This window comes from Halichoerus grypus, chromosome 2 (assembly GCF_964656455.1).
Source record: "Halichoerus grypus chromosome 2, mHalGry1.hap1.1, whole genome shotgun sequence".
NCBI lineage: Eukaryota > Metazoa > Chordata > Mammalia > Carnivora > Phocidae > Halichoerus > Halichoerus grypus.
Window position 1 is genome coordinate 121,161,761 of NC_135713.1, and position 16,595 is coordinate 121,178,355.

The window sequence follows — 16,595 nt, forward strand, 5'->3', positions numbered from 1 at the left end:
ACAAACCTGAAACCATTATCTGTGAATTTTTCAGCTCTGATCTTTTAGTCTCTCTGGTGCTGTGATTATTTTATTCATGCTTGATTTTGTAACATGGTATATTGGGCATTTAGAAAATGCGGCTTCAGGGAGTTATTCAGTTCTTCCAAATGATGATACATTTTGTTACATAATATCAACAGTTCACATTCTTTAATATCAACACTGATTATATCAAAAACATCTTTTAAGTACTGGGACATTAATGAGTTCACGGTAAAAATAAGATTTTCCAGAATTCAAATTTTTGCTTGAAAACTCATATTTTATCAGTACTGTCACTTGCTTTTTCTTGAAGTCTCAGTCTTGCTCAGACTGCCAGATACTTAGGTTGGAATAACCATAGTTTTTGTCAGCCTGTCTTTCAGTTGAAAGTTCCATGATAAAACTTCAGCTCGCAGTTCAGACAAGACAAGCATTGTACTATATACTATGCAGCTGAAGTGTTTTATGTGTGCTTCCCATTTTGTCACACCAAATACTGAAATGAAGTGTATTCAGGCTGAGTAAAATTAATAATTTTTACTGCTTCTTCATCAAGGACTTGTCCCCTTTTAAAAAAATTACAGGTGGCGGGGCACCTGGGTGGCTTAGTTGTTAAGTGCCTGCCTTCAGCTCAGGTCAGGATCCCAGCATCCTGGGATCGAGCCCCACATCGGGCTCCGTGCATGGCTTGAAGCCTGCTTTTCCTTCTCCCACTCCCTCTGCTTGTGTTCCTGCTCTCGCTATCTCTCTGTCAAATAAATAAAATCTTAAAAAAAAAAAATTACAGGTGGTTTTCTGGTAAAGAATGCAGTGGCCATGGTATAGTCTGGTACCACTTGCCTGGATTTATGATAAGACCTCAAGCATTTTTTTCTACCATTGATTTTGTATCATCATGCAAATGTCAGCACAGTGAAAAAGGCAAATATTATGAAAATAGTTTTGGTCTTTGGTTCACAGACCATCCTTTGACAACCAGTGGTTTAAATATTTATGTAGCGGTGGTATTGATTGGTCTGTTTATGCATCTGTTCATTCTTTCTCTCTTTTCTCTTTTTTTTTTTTTTAATTTTTTTAAAAAGATTTTTAAATTTTTATTTATTTGACAGAGAGAGAGACAGCGAGAGAGGGAACACAAGCAGGGGGGAGGGGGAGGGAGAAGCAGGCTTCCGCGGAGCAGGGAGCCCGATGCAGGGCTCGATCCCAGGACCCTGGGATCATGACCTGAGCCGAGCAGATGCTTAACGACTGAGCCACACAGACACCCCTCTTTCTTTCTTTCTTTCTTAAGATTTTATTTATTTGAGAGAGCATGTGTGCATGTGCCCAAGTGGAGGGAAGGGGCAGAGGAAGAGGGAGAAGCAGGCTCCCTGCTGAGCAGGGAGCCCCAACACAGGGCTCAGATCCCAGGATCCTGGGATCATGACCTGAGCCAAAGGCAGATAGATACTTAACTGACTGAGCCACACCCCAACATCTGTTATTTCTTTATATTGTTTGCTATTAGTCATATTTTGTGACAGTTTGACCTGACTGCAGAGAGAAAAAAATGGTGGGGTTTAGGTTTAAGTACTTTAGAGTACACAAAAAGCATCAGTCTGTCCATGAGTTCCATGGAAATCTCAAGATCAATTTCAAAGTACCTTTTATCCATAGATAAAGAATTGTTTTTTATCCACATATTTATCTGTTATTTAGCTTTGCTATTTAAATGTACAGATTTTAGGGGAATTTTTACCTTTTAAAAATTTTTTTTAAAGATTTTATTTATTTGGGGCACCTGGGTGGCTCAGTTGGTTGGGTGTCTGTCTTTGGCTCAGGTCATAATCTCAGGGTCCTGGGATCAGGCCCTGCGTCAGACTCCTTGATCAGCGGGGAGCCTGCTTCTCCCTCTCCCTCTCCCTCTGCCTGCCAGTCCCCCTGCTTGTGCTCTCTCTCTCTCTGTCAAATAAATAAATAAAATATTAAAAAAAAAGATTTTATTAGAAAGCATGAGGTGGGGGGGAGGGGAAGAGGGAGAGGGACAAGCAGACTCCCTGCTGAGTAGGGAGCCCAATGTGGGACTCGATCCCAGGACCCTGGGATCATGACCTGAGCCGAAGGCAGACACTTCACTGACTGAGCCACCCAGGCGCCCCGACCTTTAAAAAATTTAAAGAGAGGTGGGAGCGTTTTGAAAAAGTTCTCAACTTTTCTTAAATTTGTGCCTCATAATCTTTTAGGTAGGCTTGAGGTGTAGGCAAATTTTAATTTATGCTCGTGTTTACAGAACTACACATCAAAAAGTTAATTGGCATTCATTTATAGTTGTGCCCCCCCCCTTTTTTTTCTTTGAGAGAGAAAGAGTGCGTGTGGGTTGGGGAGCAGAGGGGGAGAGAGAATCCGAAGCAGGCTCCACACCCAGAGGAACCTGACGCGGGGCTGGATCCCATGACCCCGAGATCATGACCTGAGCTGAAATCAAAAGTGGGATGCTTAACTGACTGAATCATCCAGGCATCCCCACAGTTGTGCTTTTAATGCTTTGCTAAAACTTGGAATTTAGAAATGGAAATTTCAGTATTGTTTTTATGGGCTATTGGTGCTGGGGCTTCTTCTTCTTTTTTTTTAAGACTTTATTTGAGAGAGAGAGAGAGAGAGAGAATGAGCGGTTGGGTGGGGCAGAGGGAGGGGGGAGAGAGAGAGAGAGAGAAACAGCCGCCCCGGTGAGCAGGAATCCTGATGCGGGACTCGATCCCAGGACCCAGAGATCATAACCTGAGCTGAAGGCAAATGCTTAACCAACTGAACCACCGAAGTGCCCCACTAAGGCTTCATTTTTGTGAGTTCATTGGTTTCTGATGGTTTGTTCTTTTTGAAAGAATGCAGAAAAGAAGGTGTAGTGATTGAGGAAGAGTTCTGAGTTTAGGGTTTTGAGATTAGTCTTTCCAACTTCATTCTGTGGATGCCTTATTGCTGAGGAAATGGACCTTCACCTGACTACAGATGGGTGCAAAAAGTAGTCATAACTTTTTCCCTTTTCTTTCATCCATTGAATCAGATAGTTTGCAGAATATTCATTTGGCAGATTTTTATCAATTCACCATGTTTTCTTTTTTAAAGATTATTTATTTATTTGACAGAGACACAGTGAGGGAGGGAACACAAGCAGGGGGAGTGGGAGAGGGAGAAGCAGGCTTCCCACGGAGTGGGGAGCCCGATGCGGGGCTCGATCCTAGGACCCTGGGATCATGACCTGAGCCTAAGGCAGACGCTTAACAACTGAGCCACCCAGGCACTCCAATTCACCATGTTTTCACTAGCTGGGTTCCACTTAGGAGGAGAATGTACTTTGGTGGAAGTATCAGAAATATTGGGTGGAAAAAAGTAGAATTTATACTCTAGTTCATAAGAAAGGTTTATTTTTTTATTTTTATTTTTTTTTTAAAGATTTTATTTATTTATTTGACAGAGAGAGACAGCAAGAGAGGGAACACAAGCAAGGGTAGTGGGAGAGGGAGAGGCAGGCTTCCCGCTGAGTAGGGAGCCTGATTCGGGGCTCGATCCCAGGACCCTGGGATCATGATCTGAGCCGAAGGCAGAGGCTTAACGACTGAGCCACCCAGGTGCCCCCATAAGAAAGGTTTATTAAAGTGAACGTTCCTTTAAAGTACCAGAGCATAATAGATACTGATAGTTTCTCTTTCTTCTCTGTGCCCTTGCCCTATAAATGATGCATTTAATATTTTATTTTATTTTTATTTTATTATTATTTTTTTTTGGTGGTCAGCAAAGCAAAGTTTATTGAGCAATGGTAAAGTTTATTGAGTGATAAATACAAAGCTCCCAAAGAGGGAGGGGACCCGAGAGGGTTGCCTGCATTTAATATTTTAAGGACTTGTGGTTATTATAACTTAACCGACTTTCTAATAGTCAGGAATCTTTCTTTCATTTTATTCTTGTCATAGGTATAGGATATTCCCAAGTTGATGGGGAAAGTGAAGAAAGGGTTTTTTGCTTTTGGCTTGAAAGGGATATATGATTTTTGTTTTTTTAAACATATATTTACTTTTTGAAATCACCATTTTTTAAAATGATAATTTTGGTGTGGTTTTAGCATAAATTATATGGAAATCATCCTAATTTTAGATTAGAAAAATTAACCACTAATGCTTTTCCAAATATAGATAATAAGTGAACAGTAGTAGTACTGTACCTATTGTACATCTGTTTTATCAATTTCTTATTTGTCATAACATATCCTTGAATAGTGTAGTATGGCTTATGAAAACAAACAGATTGGTTTTTCTGCTTTACATTGGATTAGGCTTAAATATTCTTATAGAACTTCTACCCATGTTCAAAATTTTGTCCCCTTTTTCCTGTGTCCTGCAAAATTGCACAGACTTGGGAAGAAATTTGTGGACTCTTGATTAGGTCTCGCCTTGTGAGTAGTGACCTCATGTTGCAGCCTGCGTCCATTTAGACTGCAGCTCTGATAATTGCTCGGCAGTTTTTATAAGCCCATCACCATCCTTCATGGTGTTTGAAGTCTCTTTATCTGATGTTTTTGTTGGGAGATGCCATGGATTCAGAATGGCTTGCAGAGCTCTGTTGCACAGGGAAAATGATCTGTATCAGATTTAATTGAAGCAGAGTTACAGTACTTTTATTGAAGTGTTATTTGTAACATTAAATATTTGTAATTGGGAAACTGAAATAATAATATTTCCCTATGATCACTGTATTTGAATTACAGAATCTCGTAATTGGAATAAATGGCTGCAAGATCGATTTTATGTAATGTTCTCAAGAAGATTATGTGATTGTAGGCAGATTTAAAAGTAAAGTTAACAGAAGGGAGAAAAAGGTCAGAGAATGACTATAATCTTTTAGCATTATACTTGACTGAGGACTTTAAAATACGCATGACCCTTGTAATTTATTGTTGGCTCTTTTAGTCTGGTCTTTTTTGGGGGGTTTAGTGAAAACAGTTACCATAAAGGTGGTCTTTATGGCATTTGTCTATATAGTACGTAAGTAATTTGACCTTAAATTTGTCTGCGATTATTTTTCTTGTGTCTTTATTAATCAGAACTCACATCCTTATGATACCACTGCTATTTTGTTGCTGATACAGATGGCATAGCTGTACTGATAGTTTTTACAGCCATAGATAAGTGTTAGCCATGGTTTGTGCATAAATGCTTTCTACCCAAAGAAATTGGCTACAGTCTGAAAATATAGAATAATTAAATTCTTTGAAATCTGAAAACCAAATCATTCCTTTGTCCTTTACAAGCTCGGAGAGTGAAGTTGTACAGTCAAGTTTGTATCCTTATGAGTGACAGTCTGACTTAAAAGTACAAAATCTATTTATTGGATTTATTTACTATGGCTTTTTGGGGTGGGAAGAGGGTTTATTGAAAGCTGTTTATTTGATTGTCCCTGTATATTCTTTGGGGCTAAAGAACCTTTATTGTTACAATATCATTAAAAAGGGGTAGAAAACAGGGACGCCTGGGTGGCTCAGTCAGTTAAGCGTCTGCCTTCGGCTCAGGTCGTGATCCCAGTCCTGGGATCAAGTCCCACATCCGGCTTCCTGCTCAGCGGGAAGCCTGCTTCTCCCTCTGCTTGCTGCTCCCCCTGCTTGTGTGCTCTCGCTCTCTCCCTCTCTCTCTGACAAATAAAATCTTTAAAAAGAAAAGGGGATAGAAAACAAAATGATTAATTCCTCTGCCTATCCATCCAATATAAGACCATTAGAACTTTTCCCCTTTTTGGCTCTTTTGGATAACTGGAACATTTTATTAAAGTTTAGTCATTTTGAAGGGTGGAAATTGATCTAGCAACTTTAACTTCTTTAACTTATTAGTATGGGTAAGAGTCATCACTGGTGCTTATAAAAAATGTAGACTTTTGGGCCCTACCTCAGAGATTTGGGGAGGGCCCCAGAAATCTATTTTTTAAAAGCTTTTTTAAAAAATTGGAAAATAAATCATATATACAGAAATAGGCATAAAACAAACGTATAACAAAACCAAGTTAGTCAAAGCATCTGTCTACCTTTGTAACCACCAACCAGATCTAGAAATAAACACTGATAGCACCCCAGTAGTTCTCACAATCCTGATCTCCAGCCACCTCACCCACTAAAGGAAACCACTATGTTGACTTTTTTTTGGTCAATACATAGCCTTAAAAAATTTTTTTTCTTATTGTTTAAATTCAGTTGACATATAGTATATTATTAGTTTCAGAGGTAGAGTTCAGTGATTCATCAGTTGTGTATAACACCCAGTGCTCATTACACATGATGTCCATCACTCAGTTATCCCATCCCCCAACCCTCCTCCCCTTGAGCAACCCCCAGTTTGTTTCCAGTGATTAAGAGTCTCTTATGGTTTGTCTCCCTCTGATTTCATCTTGTTTTATTTTTTCCCCCTCTTCCCCTATGCTCCTCTGTTTTGTTTCTTAAATTCCACATATGAGTGAGATCATATGATAATTGTCTTTCTCTGATTGGCTTCTTTTGCTTAGCATTATACCCTATAGTTCCATTTGCGTCATTGCAAGTGGTAAGATTTCCTTTTTTTAAATTAAATAAAATTTTATTTTTTTTAAGATTTTTTTAATTTATTTGAGGTAGAGCGAGAGAGCATGAGCTGGGGGGAGGGGCAGTGGGAGAGGGAGAAGCAGGCTCTCCACTGAGCAGAGAGCCTGATGTGGGGCTCGATCCCAGAATCCTGGGATCATGACCTAAGTTGAAGGCAGATGCTTAACCCACTGAGCCACCCAGGTGCCCCAAGATTTCTTTTTTTGATGGCTGAGTACTATTCCATTGTGTATGTGTATGTATACATATACACACCACATCTTCTTCATCCATTTATCTGTCGATGGACATCTGGGCTCTTTCCATACTTGGCTATTATGGACATTGCTGCTATAAACATTGGGGTGCAGGTGCCCCTTTGGATCATTACATTTGTATCTTTGGGGTAAATTCCTGGTATTGCAATTGTTGGGTCCTAGGGTAGCTCTGTTTTTAACTTCTTGAGGAACCTCCATACTGTTTTCCAGAGTAAGGCTGTACCAGCTTGCATTCCCACCAAGAGTGTAAGAGGGTTACCCTTCTCTGCATCCTTGCCAATATTTGTTGTTTCCTGACTTGCTAATTTTAGCCATTCTGACTGGTGTGAGATGGTATCTCAATGTGGTTTTGATTTATATTTCCCTGATGCTGAATTATGTTGAGCATGTGTTGAGCAATGATGTTGGCCATTTGGATGTCGTCTTTGTAGAAATGTCTGTTCATGTCTTCTGCCCATTTCTTGATTGGATTATTTGTTCTTTGGGTGTTGAGTTTGATAAGTTCTTTATAGATCTTGGATACTAGCCCTTTATCTGATAAGACATTTGTAAATACCTTCTCCCATTCTATAGGGTGTCTTTTGGTTTTGTTGACTGTTTCCTTTGCTGCGCAAAAGCTTTTTATCTTGCTGAAGTCCCAGTAGTTCATTTTTGCCTTTGTTTCCCTTGCCTTTGGAGATGTGTCTAATGAGAAGTTGCTGTGGCCGAGGTCACAGAGGTTCCTGCCTCTGTTCTCTAGGATTTTGATTCCTGTCTCACATTTAGGTCTTTCATCCATTTTGAGTCTATTTTTGTGTATGGTGTAAGAGAATGGTTCAGTTTCATTCTTCTGCATGTGGCTGTCTAATTTTCCCAACACCATTTGTTGAAGAGACTGTCCTTTTTCCATGGGATATTCTTTCCTGCTTTGTCGAAGATTAGTTGACCATAGAGTTGAGGGTCCATTTCTGGGTTCTCTATTCTGTTCCGTTGATCTACGTGTCTGTTTTTGTGCCAGTACCATACTGTCTTGAAGATTACAGCTTTGTAATAGAGCTGGAAGTCCGGAATTGTGATGCCACCAGCTTTGCTTTTCTTTTTCAACATTCCTCTGGGTATTTGGGGTCTTTGCTGGTTCCATACAAATTTTAGGATTATTTGTTCCAGCTCCGTGAAAAAGTTGATGGTATTTTGTTAGGGATTGCATTGAATGTATAGATTGCTCTAGGTAGCATAGACATTTAACAATATTTGTTCTTCCAGTCCATGAGCATGGAACGTTTTTCCCTTTCTTTGTGTCTTCCTCAATTTCTTTAATGAGTGTTCTATAGTTTTCTGAGATCCTTTGCCTTTTGGTTAGGTTTATTCCTAGGTTTTTTTTTTTTTTTTTTAAAGATCTTATTGATTTATTTGACAGAGAGAGACACAGTGAGAGAGGGAACACAAGCAGGGGGAGTGGGAGAGGGAGAAGCAGGCTCCTGGTGGAGCAGGGAGCCCAATGCGGGGCTCGATCCCAGGACTCTGGGAACATGATCTGAGCCGAAGGCAGGTGCTTAACGACTGAGTCAGGCGCCCCTATTCCTAGGTATCTTACGGTTTTTGGTGCAGTTGTAAATGGGATCGACTCCTTAGTTTCTCTTTCTTCTGTCTCGTTGTTGGTGTATAGAAATGCAACTGATTTCTGTGTATCGATTTTGTATCCTGCCACTTTGCTGAATTCCTGTATGAGTTCTAGCAATTTCGGGGTGGAGTCTTTTGGGTTTTCCATATAAAGTATCATGTCACCTGTGAATAGTGAGAGTTTGACTTCTTCTTTGCCATTTCGGATGCTTTTTCTTTTTGTTGTCTGATTGCTGAGGCTCGGACTCCTAGTACTGTGTTGAACAACAGTGGTGATAGTGGACATCCCTGCTATGTTCCTGACCTTAGGGGAAAAACTCTCAGTTTTTCCCTGTTGAGAATGATATTCGCTGTGGGCTTTTTGTATATGGCTTTTATGATATTGAGGTATGTTCCTTCTATCCCTACACTCTGGAGAGTTTTAATCAAGAAAGGATGCTATACTTTGTCAAATGCTTTTTCTGCATCTTTTGAGAGAATCCTATGGTTTTTATCCTTTTATTAATGTAGTGTATCGCATTGATTGATTTATGGATGTTGAACCAACCTTGCAGCCCAGGAATAAACCCCACTTGGTGGTGGTGAATAATCCATTTAATGTACTGTTGGATCCTATTGGCTAGTATCTTGAATTTTTGCATCCATGCTCATCAGAGATACTGGTCTGTAATTCTCCTTTATCGTGGGGTCTTTGTCTCATTTTGGGATCAAGGTAATGCTGGCCTCATAGAAAGAGTTTGGAAGTTTTCCTTCCACTTCTTTTTTTTTTTTGACACAGCTTAAGAAGAAATAGGTATTAATTCTTCTTTAAATGTGTGGTAGAGGGGCATCTGGGTGGCTCAGTTGGTTAAGCGTTTGCCTTCGGCTCAGGTCATCGTGATCTCAGAGTCCTGGGATTGAGCCCTGCCTCGGGCTCCCTGCTCAGCGGGGAGCCTACTTCTCACTCTCTTCCACTCCTCCTGCTTGTGCTCCCTTGCTCCCTCTCTCTGTCTCTGTCAAATAAATAAAATCTTAAAAAAAAAATAAATAAACGTGTGGTAGAATTCCCCTGGGAAGCCGTCCAGCCCTGGACTTTTGTTTGTTGAGAGATTTTTGGTTACTGCTTCGGTTTCCTTGCTGGCTTTGGGTCTCTTCAGGTTTTCTATTTATTCCTGTTTCAGTTTTGGTATTTTATAAGTTTCCAGAAATGCATCCATTTCTTCCAGATTGCCTAATTTTTTGGCATATAGTTGCTCAAGATATGTTCTTAATATTGTTTGTATTTCCTTGGTGTTGGTTATGATCTCTCCTCTTTCATTCATGATTTTATTAATTTGGGTCCTTTCTCTTTTCTTTTTGATAGGTCTGGCCTGGGGCTTATCAATCTTATTCTTTCAAAGAACCAGTTCCTCGTTTCATTGATCTGTTCTGCTGTTCTTTTGGTTTCTATTTCATTGATTTCTGCTCTAATTTTTATTAATTATCTTCTGCTAGGTTTAGGCTTTATTTGCTGTTCTTTCTCCAGCTCCTTTAGGTCTAAGGTTCGTTGTATATTTCAGAACTTTCCTGTTTCTTGAGAAAGGCTTGTATTGCTATATACTTCCCTCTTAGGTCCTCCTTTGCTGCATCCCAGAGGTTTTGAACAGGTGTGTTTTCATTTTCATTTGTTTCCACGGATTTTTTTTTTTTTAGAACTTCTTGAGATTTTGGTGTAAGGTGAAGTCAAAGCGCACCAGAAATCACAAATTAAATGTTGAAGGGAAGGATGTTGGATTTATAAATTTTCTTCACACCATTCAACATACTACACTGGCAGTGGATTACAGTTAGTTATTAAAAATATTTTTAATCATATAAATATGTACTATATCTAAGCTTAGAAATTGCAAGTATTACTGAGTAAAATATAACTGATCAGACCATGTAGAGATTTAACTTTTAAAATTAAATAGGCAACCCTATATGTAAACAACAAATCATTGTAGCAAAATAACAGAAAAAGATCTAACCTTAATTGACATTTAAGCACTCTGTAGAAAGAGCTTCATTTATCTTTTTTTGTTTTTTTCTGCAGAAGTCAGTAAATACTAACTTTCACCTGAAACTACTAGAAATGGGCCCTGGCTAAACTCTTCTTTGTGCACATATATGTGATTTTTCTCCCCACTGTTTCCTTCAGAAATGAAGTTCAAAAATGTTACTTAAGTTTGAAAATGTTTTTAAGTACTTACCTTGAGGGTATCAGCATGAAAGCATTTTGAACTAAGAATAATCCATTCATGAAAACTAGCATAATATTGGCAGTTAATTTTTTTTAATAAAGCTGAGAGATGTTAATGTTAAGTGTGCCAAACCAGGATGACTTACTGTTGTCTGATAAAGCAGTTGTGCAATTTGCCATTCATGTGTTTGCTGTGAGGGAGACCTGAAGGTTACTGCATGAATGGTAAATGATGTTTATTTGGTTTCCTATAGAGGACCTTGAGAATATTTTTCTTTTTTTCTTTTTTTAATTTAAATTCAATTAATTAACATATAGTGTATTATTAGTTTCAGAGGCGTAGGGCTCAGTGATTCATTAGTATTATATAACACCCAGCGCTCATTACATCACATGTTTTCCTTAATGCCCATCACCCAGTTACCCCATCTCCCCACCCAGCTCCCCTCCAGCAACCCTCAGTTTGTTTCCAATGATTAAGAATCTCTTATGGTGGGGCACCTGGGTGGCTCAGTCATTAAGCGTCTGCCTTCGGCTCAGGTCATGGTCCCAGGGTCCGGGGATCGAGCCCCGCATTGGGCTCCCTGCTCGGTGGGAAGCCTGCTTCTCCCTCTCCCACTCCCCCTGCTTTGTGTTCCCTCTCTCGCTGTGTCTCTGTCAAATAAATCAAATCTGTAAAAAAAAAAAAAAAAAAAAAAAGACTCTCTCATGGTTTGTCTCCCTCTCTGATTTCATCTTGTTTTATTGCCCCCCTTTCCCCTATGCTCCTCAGTTTGTTTCTTAAATTCCACATATGAGTGAGATCGTATGATAATTGTCTTTCTCTGATTGACTTAGTTTGGTTAGCATAATACCCTCTAGTTCCATCCGTGTCATTGCAAATGGCAAGATTTCATTTTTTTGATGGCTGAGTAATATTCCATTGTGTGTATATATATATACCACATCTTCTTTTTTATTTTTAATTTTATTTTATTATGTTATGTTAGTCACCATACAATACATCATTGGTTTTTGATGTGGTGATCCACGATCCATTGTTTTCGTATAACAGCCAGTGCCCCATGCAGTACGTGCCCTCCTTAATACCCATCACCGGGCTAACCCATCCCTGCACCCCCTTCCCCTCTAAAACCTCAGTTTCTCTCTCAGAGTCCATAGTCTCTCATGGTTCATCTCTCCCTCCGATTTCCCCCCTCCCCATTTTTCCCTTCCTTCTCCTAATGTCCTCCATGCTATTCCTTATGTTTCACAAATAAGTGAAACCATATGATAATTGACTTTCTCTGCTTGACTTATTTCACTTAGCATAATCTCCTCCAGTCCCATCCATGTTGATGTAAAAGTTGGGTATTCATCCTTTCTGATGGCTGAGTAATACTCCATTGTATATATGGACCACATCTTCTTTATCCATTCATCTGCTGAAGGTCATCTCGGCTCTTTCCACAGTTTGGCTATTGTGGACATTGCCACTATGAACATTGGGGTGCATATGGCCCTTCTTTTCACTACATCTGTGTCTTTGGGGTAGATACCCAGGAGCGCAATTGCTGAGTCATAGGGTAGCTCTATTTTTAATTTTTTGAGGCACCTCCACACTGTTTTCCAAAGTGGCTGTACCAACTTGCATTCCCACCAACAGTGTAGGAGGGTTCCCCTTTCTCCACAACCTCTCCAACATTTGTTGTTTCTTGCCCTGTCAATTTTTGCCATTCTCACTGGTGTAAGGTGGTATCTCAGTGCGGTTTTAATTTGAATTTCTCTGATGGCTAATGATGATGAACATTTTTTCATGTGTCTGTTAGCCATTTGTATCTCTTCTTCAGAGAAGTGTCTTTTTATAACTTCTGCCCACTTTTTGACTTGATTATTTGTTTTTTGGGTGTTGAGTTTGAGAAGTTCTTTATAGATCTTAGATACCAGTCCTTTATCTGTAGTGTCATTTGCAAATATCTTCTCCCATTCTGTGGGTTGCCTCTTTGTTTTGTTGACTGTTCCCTTGGCTGTGCAGAAGCTTTTTATCTTGATGAAGTCCCCAAAAGTTCATTTTTGTTTTTGTTTCATTAGCTTTTGGAGATGTATCTTGAAGGAAGTTGCTGTGTCAAAGAGGTTATTGCCTATGTTCTGGATTTTGATGGATTCCTGTCTCACATGGAGGTCTTTCGTCCACTTTGAGTTTATCTTTGTGAATGGTGTTAGAGAATGGTCGAGTTTCATTCTTCTGCATGTGGCTGTCCAATTTTCCCAGCACCATTTATTGAAGAGACTTTTTTCCGTTGCATGTTTTTTCCTGCTTTGTCAGAGATTATTTGACCATAGAGTTGAGGGTCCATATCTGGGCTCTCTATTCTGTTTCATTTCTATTTTTGTGCCAGTACCATGCTGTCTTGGTGATCACTTCTTTGTAATATAGCTTGAAATCGGGCAGTGTGATGCCCCCAGCTTTGTTTTTCTTTTTCAACATCTCCTTGGCGATTTGGGGTCTTTTCTGATTCCATACAAATTTTAGGATTGTTTGTTCCAGCACTTTGAAAAATATCATTGGAATTTTGATCGGGATGGCATTGAAGTTATAGATTGCTCTGGGTAGCATAGACATTTTAACAATATTTATTCTTCCAGTCCATGAGCATGGGATATTTTTCCATCTTTTTGTGTCTTCTTCAGTTTCTTTCATGAGTGTTCTGTAGTTCCTAGAGTATAGATCCTTTACCTCTTTGGTTAGGTTTCTTCTGAGGTATCTTATGGTTTTTGGTGCTATTGTAAATGGAATAGTTTCTTTAATTTCTTTTTCTACAGTTGTGTTGTTAGTGTATAAGAAAGCAACTGATTTCTGTGCATTGATTTTGTATCCTGGCACTTTACTGAATTGCTGTATGAGTTCTAGTAATTTATACCACATCTTCTTTATCCATTCATCCCGTCGATGGACATCTGGGCTCTTTTCATAGTTTGGCTATTGTGGACATTGCTGTTATAAACATTGGGGTACACGTGCCCCTTCGGATCACTACATTTGTATCTTTGGGGTAAATCTCTAGTAGTACATTTGCTGTGTTGTAGGATAGTTCTATTTTCAACTTTTTGAGGAACCTCCATACTGTTTTCCAGAGTGAATCCTGAGAATATTAATCTGATAGACTCTGTTCCTTATGTTGGTTAGTGTTTGTGTTGGCACATTTATAGGGGATCTTCATAAAACTAATTACATTTACTTTTTTTTTTTTTAAAGATTTTATTTATTTATTTGACAGAGACACAGCGAGAGAGGGAACACAAAGCAGGGGGAGTGGGAGAGGGAGAAACAGGCTTCCCGCCGAGCAGGGAGCCTGATGCGGGGCTCGATCCCAGGACCCTGGGATCATGACCTGAGCCGAAGGCAGACGCTTAACGACTGAGCCACCCAGGCGCCCCTACATTTACTTTTTAAAAATAACTTTTTATTGAAGAGTCACATACATACAGAAAAGTTCAGAAATCATAAAGTCATTGAATTACCAAACACTAAACTTGTATAAGCACCACTTGGGTTACTTGTTCCTTCTCAAGTGCTCCATGTCCCTGTTTGCCAAAAGTAGCTGCTATATGGCTTTTGTAGATTTTTTTTTCCTGTTAGTGATTTTTTTCCTTTAAAAATCAACTTTGAGGTTACAACTTTTACGCAATAACATGCACTCATTTTATAAATGCACACGTACACATATATACCTGTTAAGAACCACCACAGTCAAGACAGACTTTCAATCACCCAACAGTCTGGCCCCAGACCGCCATTCATCTGCTTTCTGTCATTGTATAGATAAGTTTAGCCTGTTTTAGAAATTCATGTAAATGGAATCTCCTACAGTGGGTACTCTTTTGTGTCTGTCATCATTGCTTGACATAATGTTGAGATTCATGTTGTTGTGTATTTCAGATGTTTGTACCATTCATTTATTCATTTTAAAAAATTAATTAATTTTTTTTTTTTTAAGATTTTCTTTCTTTATTTGACAGAGGGAGAGAGAGCACAAGCAGGGAGAGCAGCAGAGGGAGAGGGAGAAGCAGGCTCTCAGTCTAGCGGGGAGCCTGATGTGGGGCATGATCCCAGGACCAAGACCTGAGCCGAAGGCAGCGCTTAACCGACTGAGCCACCCAGGCGCCCCTGTTTGTACCTTTTATTTAAAAAAATACTGAGCATATTCCATTGTAGGGATGTCCCACACCTTGTGTCTGCTTTCACCCATTTGGTTTGATACCTTTGTTTGGCTGTTGTGAATAAAGCCTCTATGCTTGTGCTATTCGTCTTTTTTTTTTTTTTTAAAGGTTTTATTTATTTGAGAGAGAGAGAGAGCATGAGATGGGGGGGGGGTCATAGGGAGAAGCAGACTCCCCGCCGAGCAGGGAGCCTGATGCGGGACTTGATCCCGGGACTCCAGGATCATGACCTGAGCCAAAGGCAGTTGCTTAACCAACTGAGCCACCCAGGCGCCCTTTGTGCTAGTCTTCTAAAGGAATTATGCTTTCACTTCTCTTGAGTAAATACCCAGGAGTACAATTGCTGGCTCATTTGGTAAGTTGTATAAGGAAGTGCCAAGCTGGTTTCCATAGTGGTTGGGACATTTTAAATTTCCAGCAACAATATAGGAAAGTTCTAGTTGCTTCACATCCTTACCAGCACTTTGTATTAATTTTAAACATTTTACTGGTATCCACATCTCCTTGTGGGTTTCAGTTAAACTTTTAACTATGGTCAAAATGAAGATGTTATCTATATTTTTATAAGTATCAGTAGATACTGTGGTGCAAAATTTGCTAAGGAATGCCTGTTAATGGTACAGTGAATGAGGTAGTATGATTTTAGTATCGATTTTGCCTTTTTCGTAACTTGAGAACATCCTCTGAGTAGTAGCATATGCTGTTAATTCTGGCAAGGAGTACAGAGTAAGCATTGAGGCCTTGTACTATCCTAGATGAGGTGGTTTTGTTGGGATAGTAGTCCACTTTTTTCCCCTTCAGCCTTGGAATATAGGTCAGTGTTTCTCCAAGTGAGCACCAGATGAAATAGTCAGCTACACACACACACACACATACACACACACACACACATACATACACACACACACAGGTATGTATATTTAGTTTTTTGTGTGAAAAATAAATTTTTTAAAATAATTTTTAAAAAAGATTTTACTTATTTGAGAGAGAGCGAGCACGAGCACAGAGGGAGAGGCAGAGGGAGAGGGAGAAGCAGACTCCCCACTGAGCAGGTAGCCCGACGCAGGGCTCGATCCCAGGACCCTGGGATCATGACCTGAGTGGAAGGCAGATGCTTAACTGACTGAGCCACCCAGGTGCCCCTGAAAAATAAATTCTTTAGAAAATTAGAATCCTACTCTTCCAGAAATGAATGTAAAACTTGGTGCTTGCGTTCCTGATTGTGTCAAGGTAGTGCAACTCTTTTTGTAGTTACTTAGTATTGAAAAGTTTTATAGTTGGGCGCCTGGGTGGCTCAGTCATTAAGCGTCTGCCTTCGGCTCAGGTCATGATCCCAGCGTCCTGGGATCGAGCCCCGCATCCGGCTCTCTGCTCCGCGGGAGGCCTGCTTCTCCCTCTCCCATTCCCATCTGCTTGTGTTCCTGCTCTCGCTGTCTCTCTCTCTGTCAAATAAATAAATAAATCTTTAAAAAAAAAAAAGAAAAGTTTTATAGCTAATGTCTTTCTTTGATTACAGTGCCCATTTATCTCCCATCAGCATCTTACCAGCCTCTGCGGAGTAAGTAATATATTTGTAGAAGACCTTTTTATAAAATTTAAAAATATTACTTAACTGTAGAAATGAAAATCATGTATTTATTAAATAAGAAATGTTTATAAAAAGAAAATCATGTATTGTGTTTACTTTAGAGGAAGGATTGTACATAAGGCAGTGAAACTA

General features: G+C 39.5%; 1 protein-coding gene across 7 annotated transcripts in view; it reads left to right on the top strand.

The window, feature by feature from the left end:
* Nucleotides 1-16,595, top strand: part of FAM13B (family with sequence similarity 13 member B) — a 144,636-nt gene that overhangs the window by 93,231 nt on the left and 34,810 nt on the right. For 6 of the 7 annotated variants that reach the window (XM_036083623.2, XM_036083619.2, XM_036083646.2 and 3 more), the window contains one exon: nt 16,392-16,433. The exons of the other annotated variant lie outside the window; for it this stretch is intronic. In XM_036083623.2, the coding sequence (XP_035939516.1) occupies nt 16,392-16,433 (42 nt within the window). The remainder of the gene's footprint in view (nt 1-16,391; nt 16,434-16,595) is intronic. 7 annotated transcript variants of the gene reach the window in all.